General features: G+C 40.2%; 4 protein-coding genes across 7 annotated transcripts; 1 reads left to right on the top strand and 3 right to left on the bottom strand.

Moving 5' to 3' along the window:
* RB195_017036 (uncharacterized protein) lies at nucleotides 1–1,032 on the top strand (the record flags this gene model as incomplete). The annotated part of the gene is made up of 1 exon (XM_064183848.1): nucleotides 1–1,032. The coding sequence occupies one exon, from the start codon at nucleotides 1–3 to the stop codon at nucleotides 1,030–1,032; it is 1,032 nt and encodes a 343-aa protein (XP_064039729.1).
* Nucleotides 1,033–2,741: 1,709 nt separating this feature from the next.
* On the bottom strand, nucleotides 2,742–8,212 carry RB195_017035 (uncharacterized protein; the record flags this gene model as incomplete). Its single annotated transcript, XM_064183847.1, has 13 exons — nucleotides 2,742–2,886; nucleotides 4,403–4,578; nucleotides 4,909–5,015; nucleotides 5,069–5,157; nucleotides 5,242–5,327; nucleotides 5,428–5,496; nucleotides 5,770–5,874; nucleotides 5,938–6,064; nucleotides 6,113–6,246; nucleotides 6,383–6,529; nucleotides 6,606–6,679; nucleotides 7,258–7,393; nucleotides 8,171–8,212. 13 exons carry the CDS (start codon nucleotides 8,210–8,212, stop codon nucleotides 2,742–2,744), a joined length of 1,437 nt encoding a protein of 478 aa, XP_064039728.1.
* Nucleotides 8,213–8,473: 261 nt separating this feature from the next.
* On the bottom strand, nucleotides 8,474–14,848 carry RB195_017034 (uncharacterized protein; the record flags this gene model as incomplete). 2 transcript variants are annotated; one of them, XM_064183845.1, is made up of 8 exons in its annotated part: nucleotides 8,474–8,592; nucleotides 8,819–8,897; nucleotides 8,966–9,091; nucleotides 9,158–9,259; nucleotides 9,413–9,529; nucleotides 9,618–9,724; nucleotides 10,268–10,364; nucleotides 14,798–14,848. In XM_064183845.1, 8 exons carry the CDS (start codon nucleotides 14,846–14,848, stop codon nucleotides 8,474–8,476), a joined length of 798 nt encoding a protein of 265 aa, XP_064039726.1. The 2 variants fall into 2 exon arrangements, with proteins under 2 accessions (XP_064039726.1, XP_064039727.1); XM_064183846.1 differs by lacking the exon at nucleotides 14,798–14,848 and adding an exon at nucleotides 12,534–12,578.
* A 791-nt stretch (nucleotides 14,849–15,639) lies between these two features.
* Nucleotides 15,640–20,349, bottom strand: RB195_017033 (uncharacterized protein; the record flags this gene model as incomplete). 3 transcript variants are annotated; one of them, XM_064183844.1, is made up of 13 exons in its annotated part: nucleotides 15,640–15,806; nucleotides 16,096–16,165; nucleotides 16,232–16,323; nucleotides 16,383–16,479; nucleotides 16,537–16,621; nucleotides 16,719–16,848; nucleotides 17,216–17,357; nucleotides 17,518–17,695; nucleotides 18,400–18,546; nucleotides 19,478–19,662; nucleotides 19,745–19,807; nucleotides 19,866–20,005; nucleotides 20,286–20,349. In XM_064183844.1, the coding sequence occupies 13 exons, from the start codon at nucleotides 20,347–20,349 to the stop codon at nucleotides 15,640–15,642; spliced, it is 1,560 nt and encodes a 519-aa protein (XP_064039723.1). The 3 variants fall into 3 exon arrangements, with proteins under 3 accessions (XP_064039723.1, XP_064039725.1, XP_064039724.1); XM_064183843.1 differs by lacking the exons at nucleotides 19,478–19,662; nucleotides 19,745–19,807; nucleotides 19,866–20,005; nucleotides 20,286–20,349 and adding an exon at nucleotides 18,708–18,718; XM_064183842.1 differs by lacking the exons at nucleotides 15,640–15,806; nucleotides 16,096–16,165; nucleotides 16,232–16,323; ... (4 more) ...; nucleotides 17,518–17,695; nucleotides 18,400–18,546 and adding an exon at nucleotides 19,329–19,407.
* Nucleotides 20,350–20,700: the final 351 nt, after the last annotated feature.

The raw sequence follows: 20,700 nt of genomic DNA, 5'->3' as shown, positions 1-20,700 counted from the left end.
ATGGATCCACGCGACTTCCATCTTCTAGCACTCTACGAATTCAAGTTAGGCCACGAAGCAGCGGATGCTGCTCGCAGTTTACAACGAATTTTCGGTGAAACCGCACCGCAAGAGAAGACCGTACGGGAATGGTTCACGAGATTTCTTGCCGGTGATGATAAGCCCGAAGATGCGAAACGCACTTCGAGATCCTCAAGTCCAGGTTCTATTCCTGTACGATTAGACGATTTCGTTAAAAAGTTGATGGAACCGCAACCAGGAAAATCCTGGTCAGATGTTGTGAAAGAGGTCGGCTCCATGTATAATAGTATGTGGAATCATACAAGTACGAGAAGGAAAAAATCCGATCAACCTTCACCTCAGGAGTCAACTGAGCGTTACTTGATAACTCGTCTTGAGTTATGCTCATCGTTACTTCTAAGAAATAAAGACGAACCGTTCACGGAAAGGATTTTCACCTGTGGCGAAAAATGGCTCTCGTACGATAGCAGAAAAAGGGCATCAGAATGGTTGGATCCAGATGAACCATCCCAGTCCACATCAGAGTCGAACGTACATCCCCAGAACAGGATTATGGTCACTGTTTGGTGGTCTCCAGGCGGTCTAATCCACTATCGATTCCTGAATCCTGGTCAAGGAATCACTACAGAGTCATTCAACAGCGAATTGGAACTAGCTCATCAAAAAATGCAAACACAACAACCGGCACCATCAAATAGGAAAAATCCTATTTTTCTATACGATGCATCCAGGGCACACGTTGATAGCACGACTTTGAAAAAATTGTACGAGCTTGGTGTCGAGGTGCTGCCTCATCCGTCACATTCACCTGATCTCTTGCCCACAGAATTTCATTTTTTTCATGCTTTGGACAAATTTATTAAAGAAAAACGCTTCCGGGATGAAGATGAGCCTAAAGAGGCTTTTAAACAATTTCTTGATTCTCTAGATACTGATTTCTATGCAGATGGGATGAAAGCACTTGTTTCACGTTGGGAGAAGTGTATTGAGCATAATGGCGCTTATATTTAATAAAAATCCTATATTTTAAGAGATTTTTGGTGCAACAAAATACAACGCATACAACAGTAGACATTTTTAGAGAATAGAATATTGAAATACAAAAAAATTATGAAATAATCTGTTTTAGGCACAACCATGAATAGAAATCCTCTCTTACATAATGTTTAATTTTAATTCTTTTAATTGCAGCATCATTTTAAAATATTCAGAGCAGAAATTAAAAGGGAACTGAGTTGAGTTTCGTACTAGAAATGATTCATATATTTATATAGGTAGTAAACAAACAAGTAAACAAAACTCAATCCAACAGAAATGCTTTAAACAAATTACAGTTGTAAACATATATGAAAACTAGAAAAAAAAGAGACAACGGGACCAGTTGGTTGCGGTAGATTTGCGCAAATACGAAGGATAAGGGAGGAAATCAGGGGGGGGGGATGGATGGAAGAGGTGGGGAGGGGTGGGGGGAATGGTACGAGTACATATTGAAATCAGAAAAGGAGCCGATCTCGAATGTATTCCACTAAAACCACCCTAATCGGTAATTATTAGGTTGAGTCATAAATACCTTCTGCCGAAGAAGTAGATGTTATTTATTGTTATTGTTTACGCATAAGATGGATTACCAAAATAAGGGATTTTTGTTGTCGCGACGCAGTCAATTCAATTGTTCATTATTAAGCGGTCTAGTGATGTGCACGTTATGTTTGATTCTTTTTTTTTGTTCACCTTAAAAAATAAGAATAAGAGAATAAAAAAAAACACACGCCATGAGATGCAAAGGTTTTGCGACCACGGCTCAAAAAATATGCAGTGTGTGGTGAAGGATCGTTCATGGGTCGGTTGGAAATTGTCTTGCTAAATTCCGTTCTGCAGATGTAACCTTGAAAGACGAACCAGCGAACCAAATGGGGGAGGGGGAGGAGGGTGGACGCCATTTAGACTTCAATAACGATATTTTGAAGTCAATATGTGGAACGAAATCCACATCAGACAACAAGAAAATGAGCAGAGGAGCTCAATACCAACCACAATCAGTCATCATCACATCAAATGTATGAAAAACAAAACGGGAGTTAATTAATTACTCAACCAAATACCACAAAGCATCGCCTTTTATGGCATAGTCTTAGTGTGCGGAAGGAAATGTAACATCCCCCCATCCCCCTCCTTTTCCATTACCCGTGCTCATCCAAAGGGAAAGAGTAGGGGGACACATCTCATCCATACCGCATAATAAATGTTGATAAGGAGTAACACATTGTGGAATTTACTGAGTGCAGTGCTAATTCGAGCGACTGTAAGGCCAATATCACTGATCCCCCCCCCCCCCCTTCCTTCCTTCCTTCCCTCCTCTTCCTTCTAAGAATATTACTCAGGCTGCCCATCCCTCCCTTTTCTTCGTCCCCCCCACGACAAAAAAAAAAGAAAAAAGTGCGTACTTTGTTTCCCTCTCCGTTGATAACCAATAAAATCGCTCAAAATTGCTATTAATTACACGTACGTGGTTTGTGGTAATCGCGGTTTATGGTGATCTTACGCATAGTCATACAGCTCCATTTTTAGAACTAACGACTTAAATCTTAACCACCAAAATGTTGTAACGTGGTGCACGAACGGTAGATTGATTCAAATTGCATAAATCTCATCATTGGAAGAGAATTTAAGTACCAGAGATCATAAAAATAAAAAAAAAACATATGAATGAAGTAGAACTATCAAATCGCTCCCCGTCTCCGTTGGTTCATCTTATTTCTCGGATCGTTGATATTGTACCAATCCTCGCTCTCCTCCCTTAAGTTTGCATCTTTGGCTTTTGATACTTTTGGATCATCATCTTCAGCGAGGAACTTGTGACCCATCCTGCAAGTAACTGTTTTTCATGACTATTCTGTTAAGGAGACTATAAAAATCATGAAGTGAAAACCCCTAAAAGCTCAAGTGGGACCCAAAGTTGAATTTATTCATTCAGCTTCATCAGTTTTTGATGCTAAGCGCTGAAATCCATAAGGTTCACTCCTTAAAAATACAAGGACATTATTGACAACCGGTAATCAAGTCAATGTCAGAAACAAGTTCTAGGCTCTTGACTCTTGACTTGATTACCGGTTGTCGGTATTGGAAATTTTTCGTGTGCACGTCTGACTGCACTTTGCCGAAAACTCCATAAAGGAGAGAAAGAGGCCTCCACCTCATAAAAAAAATCCTCCAGCAAACTAGATTTGCACGTGCTGGAAAGTGCGATAGCAGCAGCTGACCCCACAAACTAGCTACTATTGCAAACTATTCTCAACGTCTGAAATCCGCATTAAATCTGTACGGATGTCTGAACATAGATAGTAGGAAAGTGAGGGACCTTACACATATACGTATGTTGCAATAAAGAAACATTTCGTTGTATCTATAGAAGGGATTAGTTATACGAGATAAATGTCACAAAATCCCAAAAACTATCAAAATTACGACTGGAGAGCGAAGGAAGGGAGATTAGAAGGAAGTAATCCAGAAAATTACAGCAGGAACTACTACTACTACTAGAAATTATTCCACAAAGATCACAAAAAAAAATAGCGTTTACTCTCACCAGAAGGCCCAACATTACGTAAGAGATCCAAAATATGGGTAAATTTCTTCTCAAATCTACCTTACTTTGGACTTCCCCACTAGTTAAATTGTTCCCTGCGAAATTGACAACTTTCTAGATCCTTCACGTGTTCTGAAGGGATGTATACAACCTTATAGGAAACGCTGTTAAACTGTTGAGTATCATCACCTTTTAGATTACTCTTCTAGTAGATCACAGGTACAGAGTAATTTTAAAAATAGGTACAGCAATTCTATCAAATTCTACTCAACTCTAAAGATATTCTGGTCAATTTCTCTTTTTCTATCAAAGGTATCACCCCACGAATCTGGGGTGGTGCTGGTTTCAGGTGGAGTATTTTTATAAAGGATAGTAGATTATGGAGAGGAGGGTGATTCTATCCATTTCTTCTTAATTGACGTAAAAAACGGCCCGGAAGATGCGGCGCGTGCACAAAGGCTGACGCGCTCCAATCGAACTCGTGGAAAATAGCACGCCGGTTCGCTCGAGCCGTATCTTGCGGGCCGTTTTTTTACGGCAATTAGGAAGAAATGGACGGAATCACATTCCGCTCCATAATCTACATCTCCATATAAGCATAACCCACCCGAAACCCGCACCACCCAAGATTCGTGGGGTGATGCCTTTAAATAAGACTTCTACTGAAAGTTCTGATCCTTAAGGAGAGAAAGAGTGCAATAGGAAAATGAAAAAAAGAAAAAAAATGGACCATCATATATGTATGGCACATTTTACGCATGAACATGTATAATGAAGAATAACAGGTACGCTCACCAGTCATCTCCTACGGTATCCTCTGCATCTAAATCTATTCCAAACTTCTTCTCATCGTCATCTTCTTCCTTTTCTTTTTTCTTTTCTTCTTTAATTTCGATCTTTTTGTCATGTAAAATGGCAGACTGATTAGACGCAGCCAAACGTTTTTGGAATCGCTCCAACATGCTCATTGTCTGAAAAGCATGAAATTCATTAGCAAACTATAAACAACAGATACTGCAAAGAAATGGAAACTTCTAAATTGGGGGTATAAGACTAAAAATTATTAGGTTGTAAAGAGTAACAGTAGGTTTTTGAGAGCCTCATTTGTTCATTATCCAAGTGGTTTCCTCTAGACATATGACTATAGAACAAAAAAAAAACGAAGTCATAAGTTTTCCAGAGTTGCAAATAATTGTGAAAACTATAGTTATTCACAATTATACCTTATTGGGGATTATCCTAACAAATATCCTAACCGGGAAAACTCGGAGTTATCTCCTCAAAAAAAGTTGTACTCTTACCTGACCTTCTCGGTTGGGATCTTTCGTCTTCACAATATTCTTCGATTTTGATTTAAACTTCAACTTAAGCCCGTTATACATCTGCATGGCTTCCGATTGTGGCTCTTCTGGAAAATCGACGGCGTTAGGTTTTCAAGGACTATGCTATCATACGTCTCACCTTCCTCGTTATCATTCTTCTCTTTCGGTTTCCTTAGAGCTTTGATGTGCTCTTTTTGCATGGCCTTTAGCTCTGCTTGTAATGCTTCCCTAACACATGGTAGAAAAAAGTAAATTAAAAATAATTGAAAACTAATTACTATAAAATACTATAACTGCAACGAAAAAACTTACATCCTCTCCTTCTCCTGCTTTTTTCGTTCATCGTCGATCATTTTCTCGAAGTCTTCGTCCTTTCCGTCATCGTCGACTTCTTCGATCTGAACACAAGAAGTCCTCGAATCATTTCTATTTCTTCAACGGAAAAATACATAATTATGTTACTAGAATACCATAGAACCGCAAAGTATCAGACCTTACCTTCCGTTTGGCAGCAAATTTGGCTCTAATACTTGATACTGTGGAGGCATCACGTTCACCATCTTCATCCTACGAAAAGAAAATCAACGATGCCCTAGCACTACTGCTTGAATAAGCATAAAAATTAACAGCACATGACCAGAAATAAAATAAAAATAGAAAATAAGACAAATAAAAAATAATTTAAATGCGACAAAGAGTCGCAACATAAACAAAACATGTTAATTCTTTAGAATTCTATCACAGCTGCAACTAACTAACTGCAACTCGGCCATGTAAAGCCACGAAAACAAAACTGTGAGAAAAATTAAAAGTCAAGAGAAAAATCCAAACAAAGCTTACAGGATCATAATCTGCCATCTCATCAGCAGTAACAGCAACTTGTTTGCTGAGTTTTGCATCGTCAGTTAGAACATCGTGAGCTGATTTCCCTTTCTTGTTTAGTTTCTGTAAACGCAGTATATCTACGACAAGAAAGTCCTTCTCACGAGATGATTCACAACAAAGAACCTTGTTCACTTCCTCTACTTCCATTTCGTCTTCTTCTGCTTCGTCTCCAAATGAGAGTAGATTCAGTTTTTTCGTCTCGACTGGCTTCTTTTCTTTTTTCTTTTCTTTCTTCTCTTTCACTCGTTCTCTAGAACCGTCATATCAACGTTCTTCATAATAATCAACTAGACGATACCTGGGTTTGATATCATTGAAAGGGTTTGTGAGTATCTCTACTCCTGTGATCTTGTGGATCGTCCTTGGCCTTTCGTTATCGTCCACGTCACATTCAGTCATTTTAAGCATATTGAACACCGTATTGCCAACAATCTGTGCTCAACAATGTATACGATAAGGTCATCCACATAAACGAGTTTTAAAATAACTGCTACGAAACTTCCACTTCTTTCAAATTTGATAGGCACTGTTACTTTACGTTTTTCTTGAAATCGGAGCACAATTATACCTTTCCAAAAAGCGTATGTTTCTTATCCAGGTCGCGTACATCGTTTCCAACTGTGAAGAAAAACTGACTACCGTTATCATCTCTGCCAGCATTAGCCATTCCAACAAGACCCCTACGGTTGAACCGAAGGCGTTGATGAAACTCATCCTGAATTCAAGTTGGACTACATCTATACTCTGAATATTTCGGCAAGTAAAGGCGATTACTTCATTAGAAGGCATACCTTGAACGGTTTCCCATATATACTTTCCCCGCCTCGTCCAGTACCGGTAGGATCTCCTCCTTGGATGATGTAATCTATAAAGAATCGATAATTGTGTTTGAACTCATCTACGTCTACTTTTTCATTGATTACCAGAGTTCTTCTTGAAAACACTTAGGTCCAGTGTCAAAAGTAATCACACACTGTATGACTAAACGTAGTTCATAGATGGCGTATATTTCTATAATACTTCAAAAGTAGCTCCATAATGTGAGGTTGAAATGTGCGGATTTAGTCAAGACTATTAGAACTAATAGTAAGACTAATAAATAAGAACTGGTCACTCGTTATAGCTGATTTTTGCGTTCACAGAAAAAGTTGGTAAGATAATGCGAAAAAGAGTTGAGAACTGGAACCCCTTTCCGGAGTTTGACCCAAGAATTAACGGTTGAGAACTCACGTCAGAGTAATTCACCTCCGCTCAATCCACGAGAAAAAGCCTAGGATTTACATTCATTTGTCTACTAGCCTTCTTAGGATAAATGAAAAATTCAACTATGGGTAATCGGGATTTTCTTGCGCAGTTCCTACTCATGCTCGATTGATCGAGAATTTGTAAGAAGGACAAATGAGAATCCGAATAAATGTGAGGAAAACATGAAAAAACCCTCACCCTTCACCAATCTATGAAAAATTGTCCCATTGTAGTATTTCTCCATGCATAGTTGGATGAAGTTACGACATGCTAAAGGACACTCTTTTGTCCAAAGTTCAATCTCAATGTCACCGGCAGTGGAGTGCAAAATCACCTAAACAAATGCGATCAATTAAAGCTGGACAATCACAGAAAAATCACTGTCATCCATGTTAGTGAAAAGAGGGGCCGAAATTCGTGATAGAGGAAATCATTGGCCAAAGATGCAAAGCATCGCCATAAGATTGTACTCGAAATCAATGAAGGAATTATTAATCATGCTTTTACTTCCAACGACGATTGATGCAAGCGTGGTTAAATGCAGCATGTAAACAGAGATGAGCAGATGAGTTAGATGCAGCAAGTAAACAAGTTTTTTTTTTCTTCACCATCATTCGCTTCACGTTCGAATTCGTTCGTCGAAACAGCACGAAGCATGGTGTAGCTGCGTAAGTGGGTGCGCTCGAAGCGGCACCGTGGAGCGTAGCGGTTATGGTCGAGAAAAGACCCTTACTAGCACCACTCATTGCTGCAGCTGATATGGCTGTCCCATCCCTGCCGCTAGCTCGACCGATTCGTTCCGAGCACAGTCGCTTACGTAACTGCACCGAGCTTCATGTCGCTTTGACGCGACTTTATCTCAAGACTCACAGGTATAGCCAGCGATTTCAGGTCTAAAACTATGGCCTGCAAAATCCGATCCCATCGTTAATATTCTCATAAAATTAGAAGAAAACAAACTTTTTTTCAAATAAAAGTGAAAGTAAAAGCCTCAACGCTCAGATAAATTGTGGACAGTGTTCGTTCTCGACGTTAATTGTGATTCAAGAAAAGGTTGAGGAACTCAACCACATGTTAATGCTGTCTTTCCAAATCCTCAAAAAAAACCAACCTTGCCCGTCGTAGGAGGTTCATTTATGTACTGTGTACTCATCTTTTGTTATCTGAACAACTTCCACTTTTGATCTTAAGATGGCAATTGCAAGTTTCCAAGATATTTCTTTGGACTTTTACAGTAATGTGAACAAAGAATGGAGAAGTAAGAACATTTATTTAACCAATGAGATGCATTGCAGTGCATATTATACAACAAAGGGACAGATCCTACAAATCATCTCTTAGAGATAAACATACAAAAAACTAGGCAAGCTACTAACCGGGGTCAAGACCGAGATAAACACAACCCTAACTGGATTCATTTGCGTGCATTGATGATCTTGATGAAATCAGGCTTCAAAGATGCACCTCCAACTAGAAAACCATCAATGTCAGGCTTCTTTCCAAGCTCTTTGCAGTTATCAGCCGTTACTGATCCTGGAAAAAAGCCAGTCTTAAACCAATGTGAAACAAAAAACCATATTAAAGAACAGGCGATTTTTGTTCTATGTTTAACAGACTAGAAAAGAGAAATGTACTAAGAAAAGTTCAGAATCTTTTATGTGTTCTGGTAAAGATAAGAACCTTATTTACTGACGTCCAATAAGGAACAAATCATCATAAGTAAGTAAAACACTTATTTAAACAGAAGAAGAAAACTTGCCTCCATAAATGATGCGGGTCTTCTCAGCTACATCAGCAGAGACCTTTTCCTTCAAAAACTCACGGATCCATAGATGCACCTGAAAAGGAGGATTTAAAACTGAAAAACATCCTCACTAAACGATAGAAACACGAAAATCTAGACAACCTCTTGAGCTTGTTCAGGTGTAGCAGTTTTTCCAGTGCCTATAGCCCACACAGGTTCGTATGCAATAACAATGTTTGTCCAGTCAACCTTCTTGTCAACCAAGGCTTGCATTTGACGGAAATTCACCTAAGCGCTTCTTACGACTATTCACTTTTATACAGAAAAAACTTAAAGAGGACACCTAATACTTACTTCTTTCGTCTTCCCAGCTTCTCTCTCCTCGAGTTTTTCTCCTATGCAGAAAATAACATTGATTTTAGCTTCGAGAGCATGCACGGTCTTCTCAGCAATTAACTGCAAATGTCTAAACTTAGAAGAAAAATGCTATTTACACGAATTTATCAATCTTCCAGTTGGTATAGAAAGAAACACCCAAGAACTTGGGTATGAAAGTGCAGAAGTGAATAGAATAAAGGTGGATAAGGCGTATAAATGAATGAATGTTACCTGATCCGACTCGCCGAAGATGTGACGTCTCTCGGAGTGGCCTAGAATAACCCATTCAATGCCCAAATCTTTGAGCATGGCTGGCGAGACTTCACCGGTAAAGGCTCCTTTTGGGACCTGAAGGTTTGCAGAAAGGATTAATTCGCAGAGAAGTCTAAGAATTCGAAAAGCGACAATAAAACTGTCTCCTTTTAACTATACTTACCTTATAGCAGTTCTGCGCAGAAACTTTGACGGAATTCTTCAAGTGGTCCTTAACATAAGTAAGGTAAGGAGCGGGAGGAGCGACAATGACATCGACATCGGGGACACCTAAACATTACATTCTAAATAAGAAGTTAACTACAGTTTTTCACGCGATCCATTAGCTTTATAGGATAAGTGAATAGAATGTTGTTAGCATGAAAAGTGCAAGTTTTTCACATCGATACTTTAGTTTCATTCAGTTCATATAGTCGGCTCAAAACAGTTCAGTACAGCAGCATAATGACTACGTTTGAAGCGGCGTGGTTGAGATCGAACTGGGACCATTACTAGCTTCATTCGTAGTGCTAGCGAGGGTCTCCACTCCATTCCAACCGCTGCGCTTCACCGCGCCGCATCGAACGCAGGCGCTTACGCAACTGTACCGAGCTTCGGGTCGTTTTGACTGGACTATATGTAATTTTACAGCATGCAGAAAAAGTAAGACTTAGTACAGCAAGTGAGAAGTTCTCCTCTTACCCACAATTTTCTTCCGATTACGTGACGAACACGTGAAAACCCAACACTTCTCTCAAATCCACAAATGTGAAGAGGTTTTCTTATTTGAATTATGAGAGAAGAAATTCTGTAGAACTTCGAATACTCTTGTACCTGCGCTCTGATTGAGAAACACACAGATTCCGTCAATAGATGGCTTGTCGCCGTTCATTTTCCAATTTCCACCGACGAAGAACTTGCGCGTCATGGTCTAAATGTAAAATGAACCATTCCCTTTGTAATTAACAAACGATTCGTACGTGATCGACCATGTATTTCAATAAACAACCAACTCCTTAGTTGTTTTCGTTCTCTGCAGTGTATTGACGAATATCACGAGTTCGAGTCAACAAAACGGGTATGGTATGCAAGAACAAAATCGATTCGAATGAAAATTTTATGGAAAAGATGCTGTGGACAAACGAGTGAGCGCTCTTTTGTGGTTTGGATAGTGTGTTCATGCATAATGAAAGCGTTCGGCGATTTTCAGTGACGTCACATTGAGCGCAACAAAAAAAACGTGACCTACAAACCGTTGATTTCCACAGAAAAAATCCGGAACTCTTAATATTTTTGGTGATCTACAATGTACTTGTAGAAAGCCTCTTTTTTTTCTTGAGATGTGCTCGCTAATGACAATTTTATCCATTTAGAAATCTTTTGATTCAAAAAAGTAGTACTGTGCACATTTCGATGAAGATTTTTAGAAAAAAAAAATTACCATAAGATTGAACGGATAGAGCAAAACCGTTACCGAAAACGATCGATGCAGGATGAGGCGCCGAATCATTCGTTGGCTATCGATTGTGACTACATACATACCTCTTTCTGTTTGTTTCCGTTTTCCTAACGATTCTTTTTTTCTAGTACAAGTATTTTGTGCAATCCCTACTTCTCATTTTTTTCCCTCTGCCACTCATTAATAGGTTAATCAATCACAGGTAGAAATGATCGGAATACTCAACACTTAGAGTTATTTTATGTGATTTCCAAGCTTTTCCACCAACAAAAAATTTGTTATCGAGTTTAAAACAATGTTTTTCTCGGTCATACATAACTAGCGAATACAATTTTAAAATAAAGTGACAGGTTAGAACGCGAAATAACTGACTGCCGCGAAATTACTTCGATTGCGTATAAATTAGTGTAAGAATGAGGCGTCGGCACACGTCAAGGTATCAGTTCTTTTTTCTTTTCCTAGAACCCATGTCTTGCACTCAGGATCATTCAACGAAAAATCAAGCAGTTTTCCTGAAGTGCATGTTGAATATTGCAGTTTTTCTGGACTAAAAACAAAAAAACTTGGTTAAAGACGATTGGAAGATACAAGGCTAACGAGAAGTAACTTTAAAGAATTGAAAGTTATCCAGAATTTCACTTTTTTGTTTCAAATTGATCAGTATTAAGGGATTTAGGTGTCAACTACCAACCTTTAAAGTGTATTTCAACAAATTTCGATAATGTTCCTTCTACTAAAGAATTCAATCGCGACCATTTCACGTTTCATGAATATTTGTCGTGAGAAAAAAGGGAAAAATCAGAAAATCAGAAATCAAATGTTCATATAAAGCAAATCAAAGTAAAATAAGTAGAAAAGATAGTAGGAACGCGGTCGACACGACAGCGAACTCACGTTTGCAGGCCGTGCCGAAACTACTAGAGGGCGGTGCAGTGAGGAATCGATACGAACAACAGCAAAGAACAGATAGAAATCCCTCCATGCACCGGGAATTTTCCCGGACTATCGGACTCGTAGCAGTGTTTTGGTAAATTCCCGGACCCTCACCCTCATTTTATGGTTAATTTCTCATTTTTCCTACAAAAACATAAAAGAATAAAGTGTTTGGCGTTGATCAATCCGCTTGGGATCCACGCCATCACGTTCTGTTCAATTTAGAATCGTTTGAGGTCACGAATGTGTAACTGGTCTATGCAATGACTTGCGGTGGCTAGCCGATCTGTCAAGTCAGTGTTTTTATCCTCCCAGATAAGTCTGGTACCAATTTATCGACCCCGAGGGGATGAAAGGCTGCTTGGTGAGCACTAGGTCGGATTCGAACCTCCGATCGATCGTGCAGGAAGCGGAACCTCTAACCGCTACACAACATCCACCCCTACAAGAACATACCATACCATATCAAAGTAATAAAGCAAAAAACACAGTAATGGCCGTTTGCAAATAACCGTGGTTTTTTGCGAAAGTAGTCTAATTAAACAACAGATTTACAACAGCAACAACACACTGCGATTGTGTCAGAGAAAAACAAAACTTGCTATCAATATAGGGCTTTTTTCACTTTCAAAGGCCGAGACGGCGCAGAACCGAATGCATGAGGGGAAGTTCCGCCTACTACGGTACAATAAAGCTAAAGCAACCTACTTGTGGTGCATTTGCGTTAGCAGTCACGCTTGTGGCAGGACCCATGCCAGCTCCAATCGGGTTCGGAACCGAGCGAGTGATCTACCGCCCTATTCGGAGCGGAGCCGCTTACGCAATTGCACAAGTCAGCCCGTTTTGAGCCTAGGGTAGTGTAGTAGGATCAAAACGACGTGAAGCACGGTACAGTTGCGTAAGCGTCTACGTTCGAAGCGGCACCGAAAACGGAGTGCAGCGTAGCGGTTAGGATCGCGGTGGGACCTTCGCTGGTACCACGCTTTGCTGCATTTCGCGATGGTCCCACCTCGATTCCAACCGTTGTCATCACCTTCGAGGGCAGCCGCTTACGCTACCGCATCGTGCTTCACATTCTTTTTACCCGACTATAAACCAGGTGAGAATTGAAGAGAGTTAGCGTTTGAAATCTTCTTGTGGATTAGACCATGTATTTTTCACTAGTTACAGATCACACTATAAAGCTCTGTAGTGAGAAATAAATTCTTTCATCTTCTTTATAACTAAATTGTTCCTTAGGATTAAAGTGATGTGCAGTCTGCGTAAGAGCCTCTACGGTAGCCTCTACGGTATGGAGTACTTTTCGGACCTCCTTTTTTGTGCTATTTTCAGGCTTTTAGTATCTTTCGTGAGAAACTCCGTACTGTACTGCATGAATAGGGTGAATTACATTATGAATTACATTGTTTTAGTTAAGCCATTTCTTTATATTTGTCGTTTGTTTTGCTCCTATGATGTCTCAACGATTTTCGCACATATTTGATTCTTGTCGTTTTTTTTTTGCAGTGCATCTCATCAAAGACCTCAGTTTGCAGCATTGGATTTCTGTCCCTATTTTTGTGTAGCTGTGCATACTTAGCCTTCTTCTAGGACGGATTCTGGGATTATGTTATGAGTCCGTTTATAACTATTGTTACTGTGACTCCAATTACAATTATTATCACAAAAATTACTATATTAAAAGGAGCTGTGTGCATGCCTAACCGAGCGTGCCGCGTCGCTATGTTACAACACGCATTACGCCGATTGTATTGATATACTAGGGTCAAAACGACATGAAGCACGTACGCAATTGCGTACGCGGCTTCTCTTGAGGCACTTCGGTGGAGCGTAGCGGCTTGAACCGATGGAGCGTGGTGAAACCCTTGCTGCCACCACCCATACCATACCACCGCTGCAGTTTGCGTTTTGCAGTACCACCTCGGTTCCAACTGCTGCTTCCACCGCACCGTTTCGAGCGCGTACGCAAATGCACCGCAACTACACTCGTGATTCGTGTTGTTTTGACCTGACTATAGGCGTGTGCAGATCCATGTGTAGAGTAGAGTCAAAACGACATGAAGTACGATGTAGTTGCGTAAGAGGTTGCGCTTGAAGAGGTGCGGTGGAGCGCAGCAGTTGTGATCGAGTGAGGACCCCAACTACCACCATTCATTGCTGCGGTTCGCGATGGTCCCAACTCGATCCTAACTGCTATCTCCACCACGTCGCACCGAGTGTAACCGCTTACGCAGCCGCATCGTGCTACGTGTCGTTTTGACCCTACTATATTCATTGGGTCCTCGGAGGCAATCCCCGGTACTCTGCGCCTTTTCACCAAAAGGACTATCCGACGAGCCTGTCAAATCCGTCGTTTCATGGGTAGTCCTCTCGAGCGGCGAATGCGGCGCGACACGCTACTGGTGGCCATCTTTCCTGAGGACGCAATGCGTTGAAACGATGCAACACGTGCGGCACCGACTATAATTGACGTAGTTTCCATGCCATGGTTTCTTTCCAGTTTGGTTACACTTTTTTGAACCAGCAAGTACTCAGTACTTTTCGTTTCTCTCTATTTTATTTTCTTATATCTAGTAAGATTGTTTTTGCAGCGTTTCTCTTTATTTTATTTCCTTACATCTAGTAAGAATGCTCTTTTCTTGTGTTTGCAAACTGAAGCAAACAGCTGAAGATGTGGTCTCTGAAAATGAAAATCTGATGGCTGCAATTTATTGATTACCTTCCAGGAAAAAAAAATCCTTTTTCGTCGGAAATAGTCTAAACACTACTACCGCACATGGAGGGAATTTCTCAGCGCATCATAGAACAGTTTCAACTTTGAAAGGTAAGCAAATTTTACAAGGTACCCTCACTTCTTTCAAGTACATTTTCATCACACTTCATTTACTTCTTTAAAGGTCCGGTGTAACTGAGGTTACACTGAGGAAACAAGCAGGTACTTGCTATTAATTATCCTTATAAGGAATTCGCACTGGTTTGCAATATGCAGTAGTAAACTTTATTCCATAATCATGCACAGACATTGAAAGAGACCGGTTTCGTTGTGCAGGTAGAAGTTGTGGAGGTCTATCAAAAGAAAGTAGAAAAGCATGCAATCCGAATATTAGTACTGAGAAAACAAGGAAGAAATAGCAACATAATTTGCATCGATAAATAAAAAGAATGACACATATGATGTACTTACTAGCGAAGAACATGAAATGGGTTTGTAGGTACTAGACGCCTACGACGTCGAACCCGTCCAACGCGACGCGTCTGCGACGTAAAAACGAGTGACCACCAAAACGATGGTGCCTCATTTCAACCTTAGAAAAACAAAACAAAAATAGAAACACCCATCTAGTAATTATAATAGGGTCAAAACGACCTGAAGTTCGGTTCAGTCGTGAAAGCGGCCGAGGTAGAAGCGGCGTGGTTGAGCTGGGTCTTGCGAGTGGCTCGGACTCCACAGATGATTGGAGCTAGCTAGAGTCCCACTTCGACTACCGCAGTCAACTTCAGCTCCCGGCTTCGAGCCGCTTACATAACTGAACTGAATTTCAGGTCAATTTCGTTCGGCTTTAGTCTTTGCGGAGAACCAGCGCTCGCACGAATCACAGGTGTGTCGCGTTAAAACGGTTGAACCCATTCGATGCCGGCATTAACTATTGGTTTTTGTTTCAAAGATGTTGTAATAATCTTAAAAAAGCAACGAATAAAGTAATTATGATTAAAGAATGCCTCAAAGTCACACATTGTATTTTAAAAAAAAACCCTCTGAGTTCCTGTCAGTGGTTACAAAGCAATAAGTTAAAAAGAACGCCACATATCAGCTTCACGAAGGGAAATCAAGAGTTTCAAAAAGCTCAGCATTATTAGGGTGTGGGATACGGACGTCACTTCTCATCGCTACCAGTACAGCTGCACCTAACGCCTTCGATTTAGCTGGACGATATAGGTTTATTCGAGGTATCCACGATCCCTGGATGGCGTAGACAAATCCTGAAATGTACAAGATGTACTTTTATTCTTTCTGTCCTACACTTTGCACATATTTACGTATTATATTCAGCTAAAGTTACGATTCCTTGCTAAAATTCACTATTACCCCCAGAATCAATGAGCAAACTTCAATCCAATAAGATTATTAGAATTCAGAAAAACACTTCGCTTGTTAGAATCGGACTTCAAAATGTTCTTCCTAGGAAAAGTAAAAAGAACAGCTTCCTAGATTTTCTAAAGAGGTTATATGTACTGGAATGTTCTCTTTGGAAAAACGTAGCATTCTAACCATCTTTGATGACTGGCCATGATTTGAAGACTGATCCGACCAGCACTAAATTGACTTCGGAACGGTTTTCCTGAAAATGAATCCTCCTAAGCTCTGCCAATAAACGATGAAAAAGCAGAATTTTAAATGGCCTTACGCTTGGCAGATGACCAGCTGCCACCAAGAGGTGTTTGCCCAGAACCTCACCAGCCTCGAAGAAGAGTTTATGTATTGCCGGATCTTCGGGATCTGCAAAAGCATAATTGCAGCATAGAGCTGTCTTGACTTTACGAATCTATCATGCTTACGTTGTGCCATGACTTTCGTGAATGATGCAATCTTTGATTTCTTAAACTTGTTGTAAAGAAGCTCCAAAATGTCTACTTTGTTTTGAAGATTGAAGTGCTGAAACTTTATAATAAAACATTTTTACGCATTATAGGGCGTGCAAGAGCTACGTACCTGGAGAAGCAACCTACGAATCAACTCGGTGGATTCATGCGGAGTTTCCATGCCGTCGTCTTCATCAAACAACAAGCGAATCGCTCTTTAATGACTATTTCAAAGCGAATACGACCTAACTCAGAATAAGCAGAAATTTTCTTGACTTGAAGTAAGTTTTGAATTATAGAATGTTAACTAACTTGATGGCTATCCAAAAGGCACTTCCTCCATCGCCGATTACGTGTCCCCATCCACCAACACCAAAAACACGACCGTCCTCAAGAAGAACACGACACGATGATCCAGTGCCAGCAATCAGGACTATCCCACCTGAACAAACTGTCTTCGTTTCACAAAATCTACGGGTTTGGTCATTTCTGAAACATCACAGTACAAATATTTCTTAGTGCTGAACATTGACCCCAACAAATACTTCTGAGTAAAACACCAAAGCTTTAAAAACTTTGATTCTGTTAATCCATTCTGAACACTTCTTTAGTGTTTTTGGTGATGTCATTCACAGTTACAGATAAGGAAAAGCCACAGCCAGCACCGAATGCCTTCAGCGGAATTACCGCAGTATGTCAGCCGCAATTTACACCTTTCTCTGCTTGAAACACACAAAATAAACCCAGCTGACGACATCCTGCTTTATTATATATCTGATTCTATATTACTTTCTTAGATAATACCATACCATGTTCAAATGCAGCTGCTACAGTTGCAACAGAATCAGAAGTCAAAAACGCTTCCTCTGCTATGTCACCATGGTGAGTTTGAAGATATTCGACGAACAAAGCGTTATCGCGTTCTCCTTCAGCTCCAGATAAACCGAGTCCCTAGAATCAAAAGTGAGATAAAGTGCATCAGAGCTTATATGATTGCCAAAGCAAAATAAACAAACTCAAACAGTTCGTCGTGATACAAACAATAGATCAAATTACAATCAAAAATGTCGACAAGTGGCTAAGAGCAAACATCTATTTGAGAACTACTCACCAAGCCTTTCACTGGTAACTGGATATTGTTTTTGGTGGCCGCTTCTCGTATCCACGTTGCAATATTGTTCACAATCTTCTCAATACCATCCAAAATGTAATTTGTTCCGCCGGAGGATGAACTGCCGAGCGTTTCACCGCTCGCATTCACAAACACCAAATGCGATTCTGTCGCCCCACTGGAATAAATCATTTTTAGCTCCGTTATCACGACTGAGTGATTCATGTCTGAAATATTTTATAACGGCAAAATCCCAAGATACATTAGCGCTGCAGTCGGCGCTCTACAGTCGCTCTATGGCAAATATATCAAACAAGAAATGGTCCTAGTATCACATGTTCCCGTTAAAAAATCGTGATTGAGACAGAAATGGAATAAATTATGATGTACGCATGTACTTTTTTGCTGGAAACCAGTTTCTGGCGCAAATACTCAATGTTATAATTAAGGATAACTACAAACGATGTGTAGAACAATTAGTAGACTGGATGTGCTATTATAGTGTAATATGAACATATTTATTTATTTATTTATTTATCTATTTACACTGCAAAGACCGTTTCTACGTTATATCAAGGAGAACCTGTGATACAAAATGTACAATATCCGTCAAGGACATATAAACGAATTCTAAATACTAATACTATTAAGGTGCTTCACGTTTTCAACAAAAATTTTAGAAGCAGAGCTCAGACACTGAAAACGACAATGAAAATCGTAGATTTGTTACGAAAATGGTCTGACTGTTCTTTAATATGAAGTAAATGCAATAATATGAGAGATTCTTGATTTTTTCCTTTCGCCGAAGCTATCAGCAATCTCATCTACACGAGAAACAATACTTCGAAAGAAGTTATATGAGCTAACAAAGAATACACTCACCCTTCAATACCACAGAAAATCGCTCCCGTCATTCTCTTACGGTAGATCACTCCGATTTGTACGTTTGCACCGTCGTAATCTCTCGATTGGATAAGACGTGCTTGGAGATTGTTGAAGGTTAGAAGATCTTCGATTGACCAGTTGTCACTGAAACACCTACTATAATATCACGTGTGTTCATCGGAGAACTAAAGTTTACGGGAAAAACTGGAAAAAGTTTGCTGTACAGAGACCACGTGAGTGTTGACAGGGTGCGTGTGGAATTGATTAATAATCGAGGCTTGTAGTGAACGTACTATGATGTGTACCTTACGGCCATTACAAAAAGGTTAGGTCTTCATTACAAGAAAACAAATACAGAACGTTGCACTCTATTGCTGGAGAAATCCTTTTCAGAGCGAAAAACCAGAATGTTCAAGAGGGACAGAATGAAGAAAAACGACAGAAGATCGCACTTATCTCGTACTCAGCAAAATCCTGAATTAAGACGGGATTTGCCTCGAGTGATTATAATTATATTTTGGAACCGCAACTGTGGAAATCCAGGTACTAATGGAAGAGAAACAACAGCACGTTGCTCCATGTGATAAACCACGTTTGATCGAAGTCAAACATGATCTAACCGTAAATTGTTCGCGGATGTAAGGCTTCCAGCAAATGACAGACATTTCTACCAATCCTCTATCAGAAATTCTAATCTACGGAGCATCGATCGTGACTCATTGTATAATTATTCACACGAAAAATACATACTGTACAGCATTCGCTTGCTGCTTCTATCGTGATTTAGTGAAGAAATCCACTGATTTCTTGTTCTTCGACGGAAAAATATCATCTTCTAAAGAGAATTAGGTAGATAATGGAAGCTGACCCTAACGAAATGTGAAGTGGACGTGCAGCAGTCCTAAGCTTATCCTGCGGGACCGTTATCAACCATTTTCATGCGGTGGGAGAAGTTGAACGCTCTTTTTTCCATATGCGATGCTCATTCGGAACACCTTATCAGCTCTAGAGGTGAACCGATATTGATCACTGTTGGGGGAACAAGGGAAAAGAAAAATGAATGAATACCACTTACTCTCGTTCTTCATAGCTAAAATAGAATCGTAATTTAGGGAATTTATCGAAGAATGCAGTAATCGTCGCTATCAGTGGGCGGAATGTGCAAACATCGTAGAATACGTCAGCTGCTACGAGGAAGTCGAGGTCAGTGAGGCTGTCCACAACTGCAGCAATGTTATCCGTGTTTTGCCAGTCCAAACCCTAAAACAGCAGATTGCCTTAAGTTCGTTTTATTCACGCTCACATTAATTGTGTTTCAATCGGTTAAAGAGCAAAAACTCACTCTAACTTCACACTTGGCTGTCAGAAGATTCTTCTCGACATTTTTTCTCAACAAAGACAAAATCTGCAAGTGTCTCGCTACAAACTCTTTTGCAAAATTATGAACCCCTACGAAGAAATACCTCTTCGCTTGGATAATCAGTGAGTATCACTTTCTTCACAGCGAGTTTTCCCAAAACAAGACCAACAACGCCAGTGCCAGAGCCTAATTCGAGACACGTACTGTTTTGGAATACGTGCTCGTTCGCACAGAGAAAATTTCCTGAACATTCTTCTTCTGCCAGTCATCGAAGTGCCGTAACAGTGCGGCAGAAACAAGCTGAAACTAGACGCAATTGCATAAGCGACTGTTCTCGAAGCGATGCGACGGACTGTAGCCCTCTGTAGGTCGAGGAGACCCTTGCTAGCACCACTCATCACTGCAGTTCGCGGTGGACCCACGCCGACTCCAACCGCTAGCTCCACCGCATCGTTTCGACAGCCGCTTACGCAACTGTACCGAGCTTCATGTCGCTTTGACCCGACTATGCATTCTAGATTACCTAAATATTGTGCACATGACCACACTCCCTTCCAATGGCTTTGATTAGCTCCAATCTGATCCATTTCCGAAAGGGATAAATCTTGAACAGCAAAACCTTTTTCAACAGGTCTCTCTTGTAATCCTTATGTTACAAAAAAAAATAATAAAATGTGATGGGAACCCAACTTACTACTAAGTCTAGGAAGGGGTATCTATTCCGTTCTCAGAAGTAAACAATATACATTGCTAAACTTAATATTAGCCTACTTTTACATGAAAATACAACCTTATTTTGCTTCTCATTGAAAATAACTCATGCAGAATCATGCAGAAGAGACCTGGTCTCTTAAAATTCATCCCTCAAAGATGGTAATTACGTTGGAAATGACTGAACTAAGCCAGCCGTAGCGCTCGGTCGATAATCACCAACCGAT

Source organism: Necator americanus, chromosome II (assembly GCF_031761385.1).
Source record: "Necator americanus strain Aroian chromosome II, whole genome shotgun sequence".
Lineage (NCBI taxonomy): Eukaryota > Metazoa > Nematoda > Chromadorea > Rhabditida > Ancylostomatidae > Necator > Necator americanus.
This window is presented reverse-complemented; position numbering and strand designations above follow the sequence as displayed.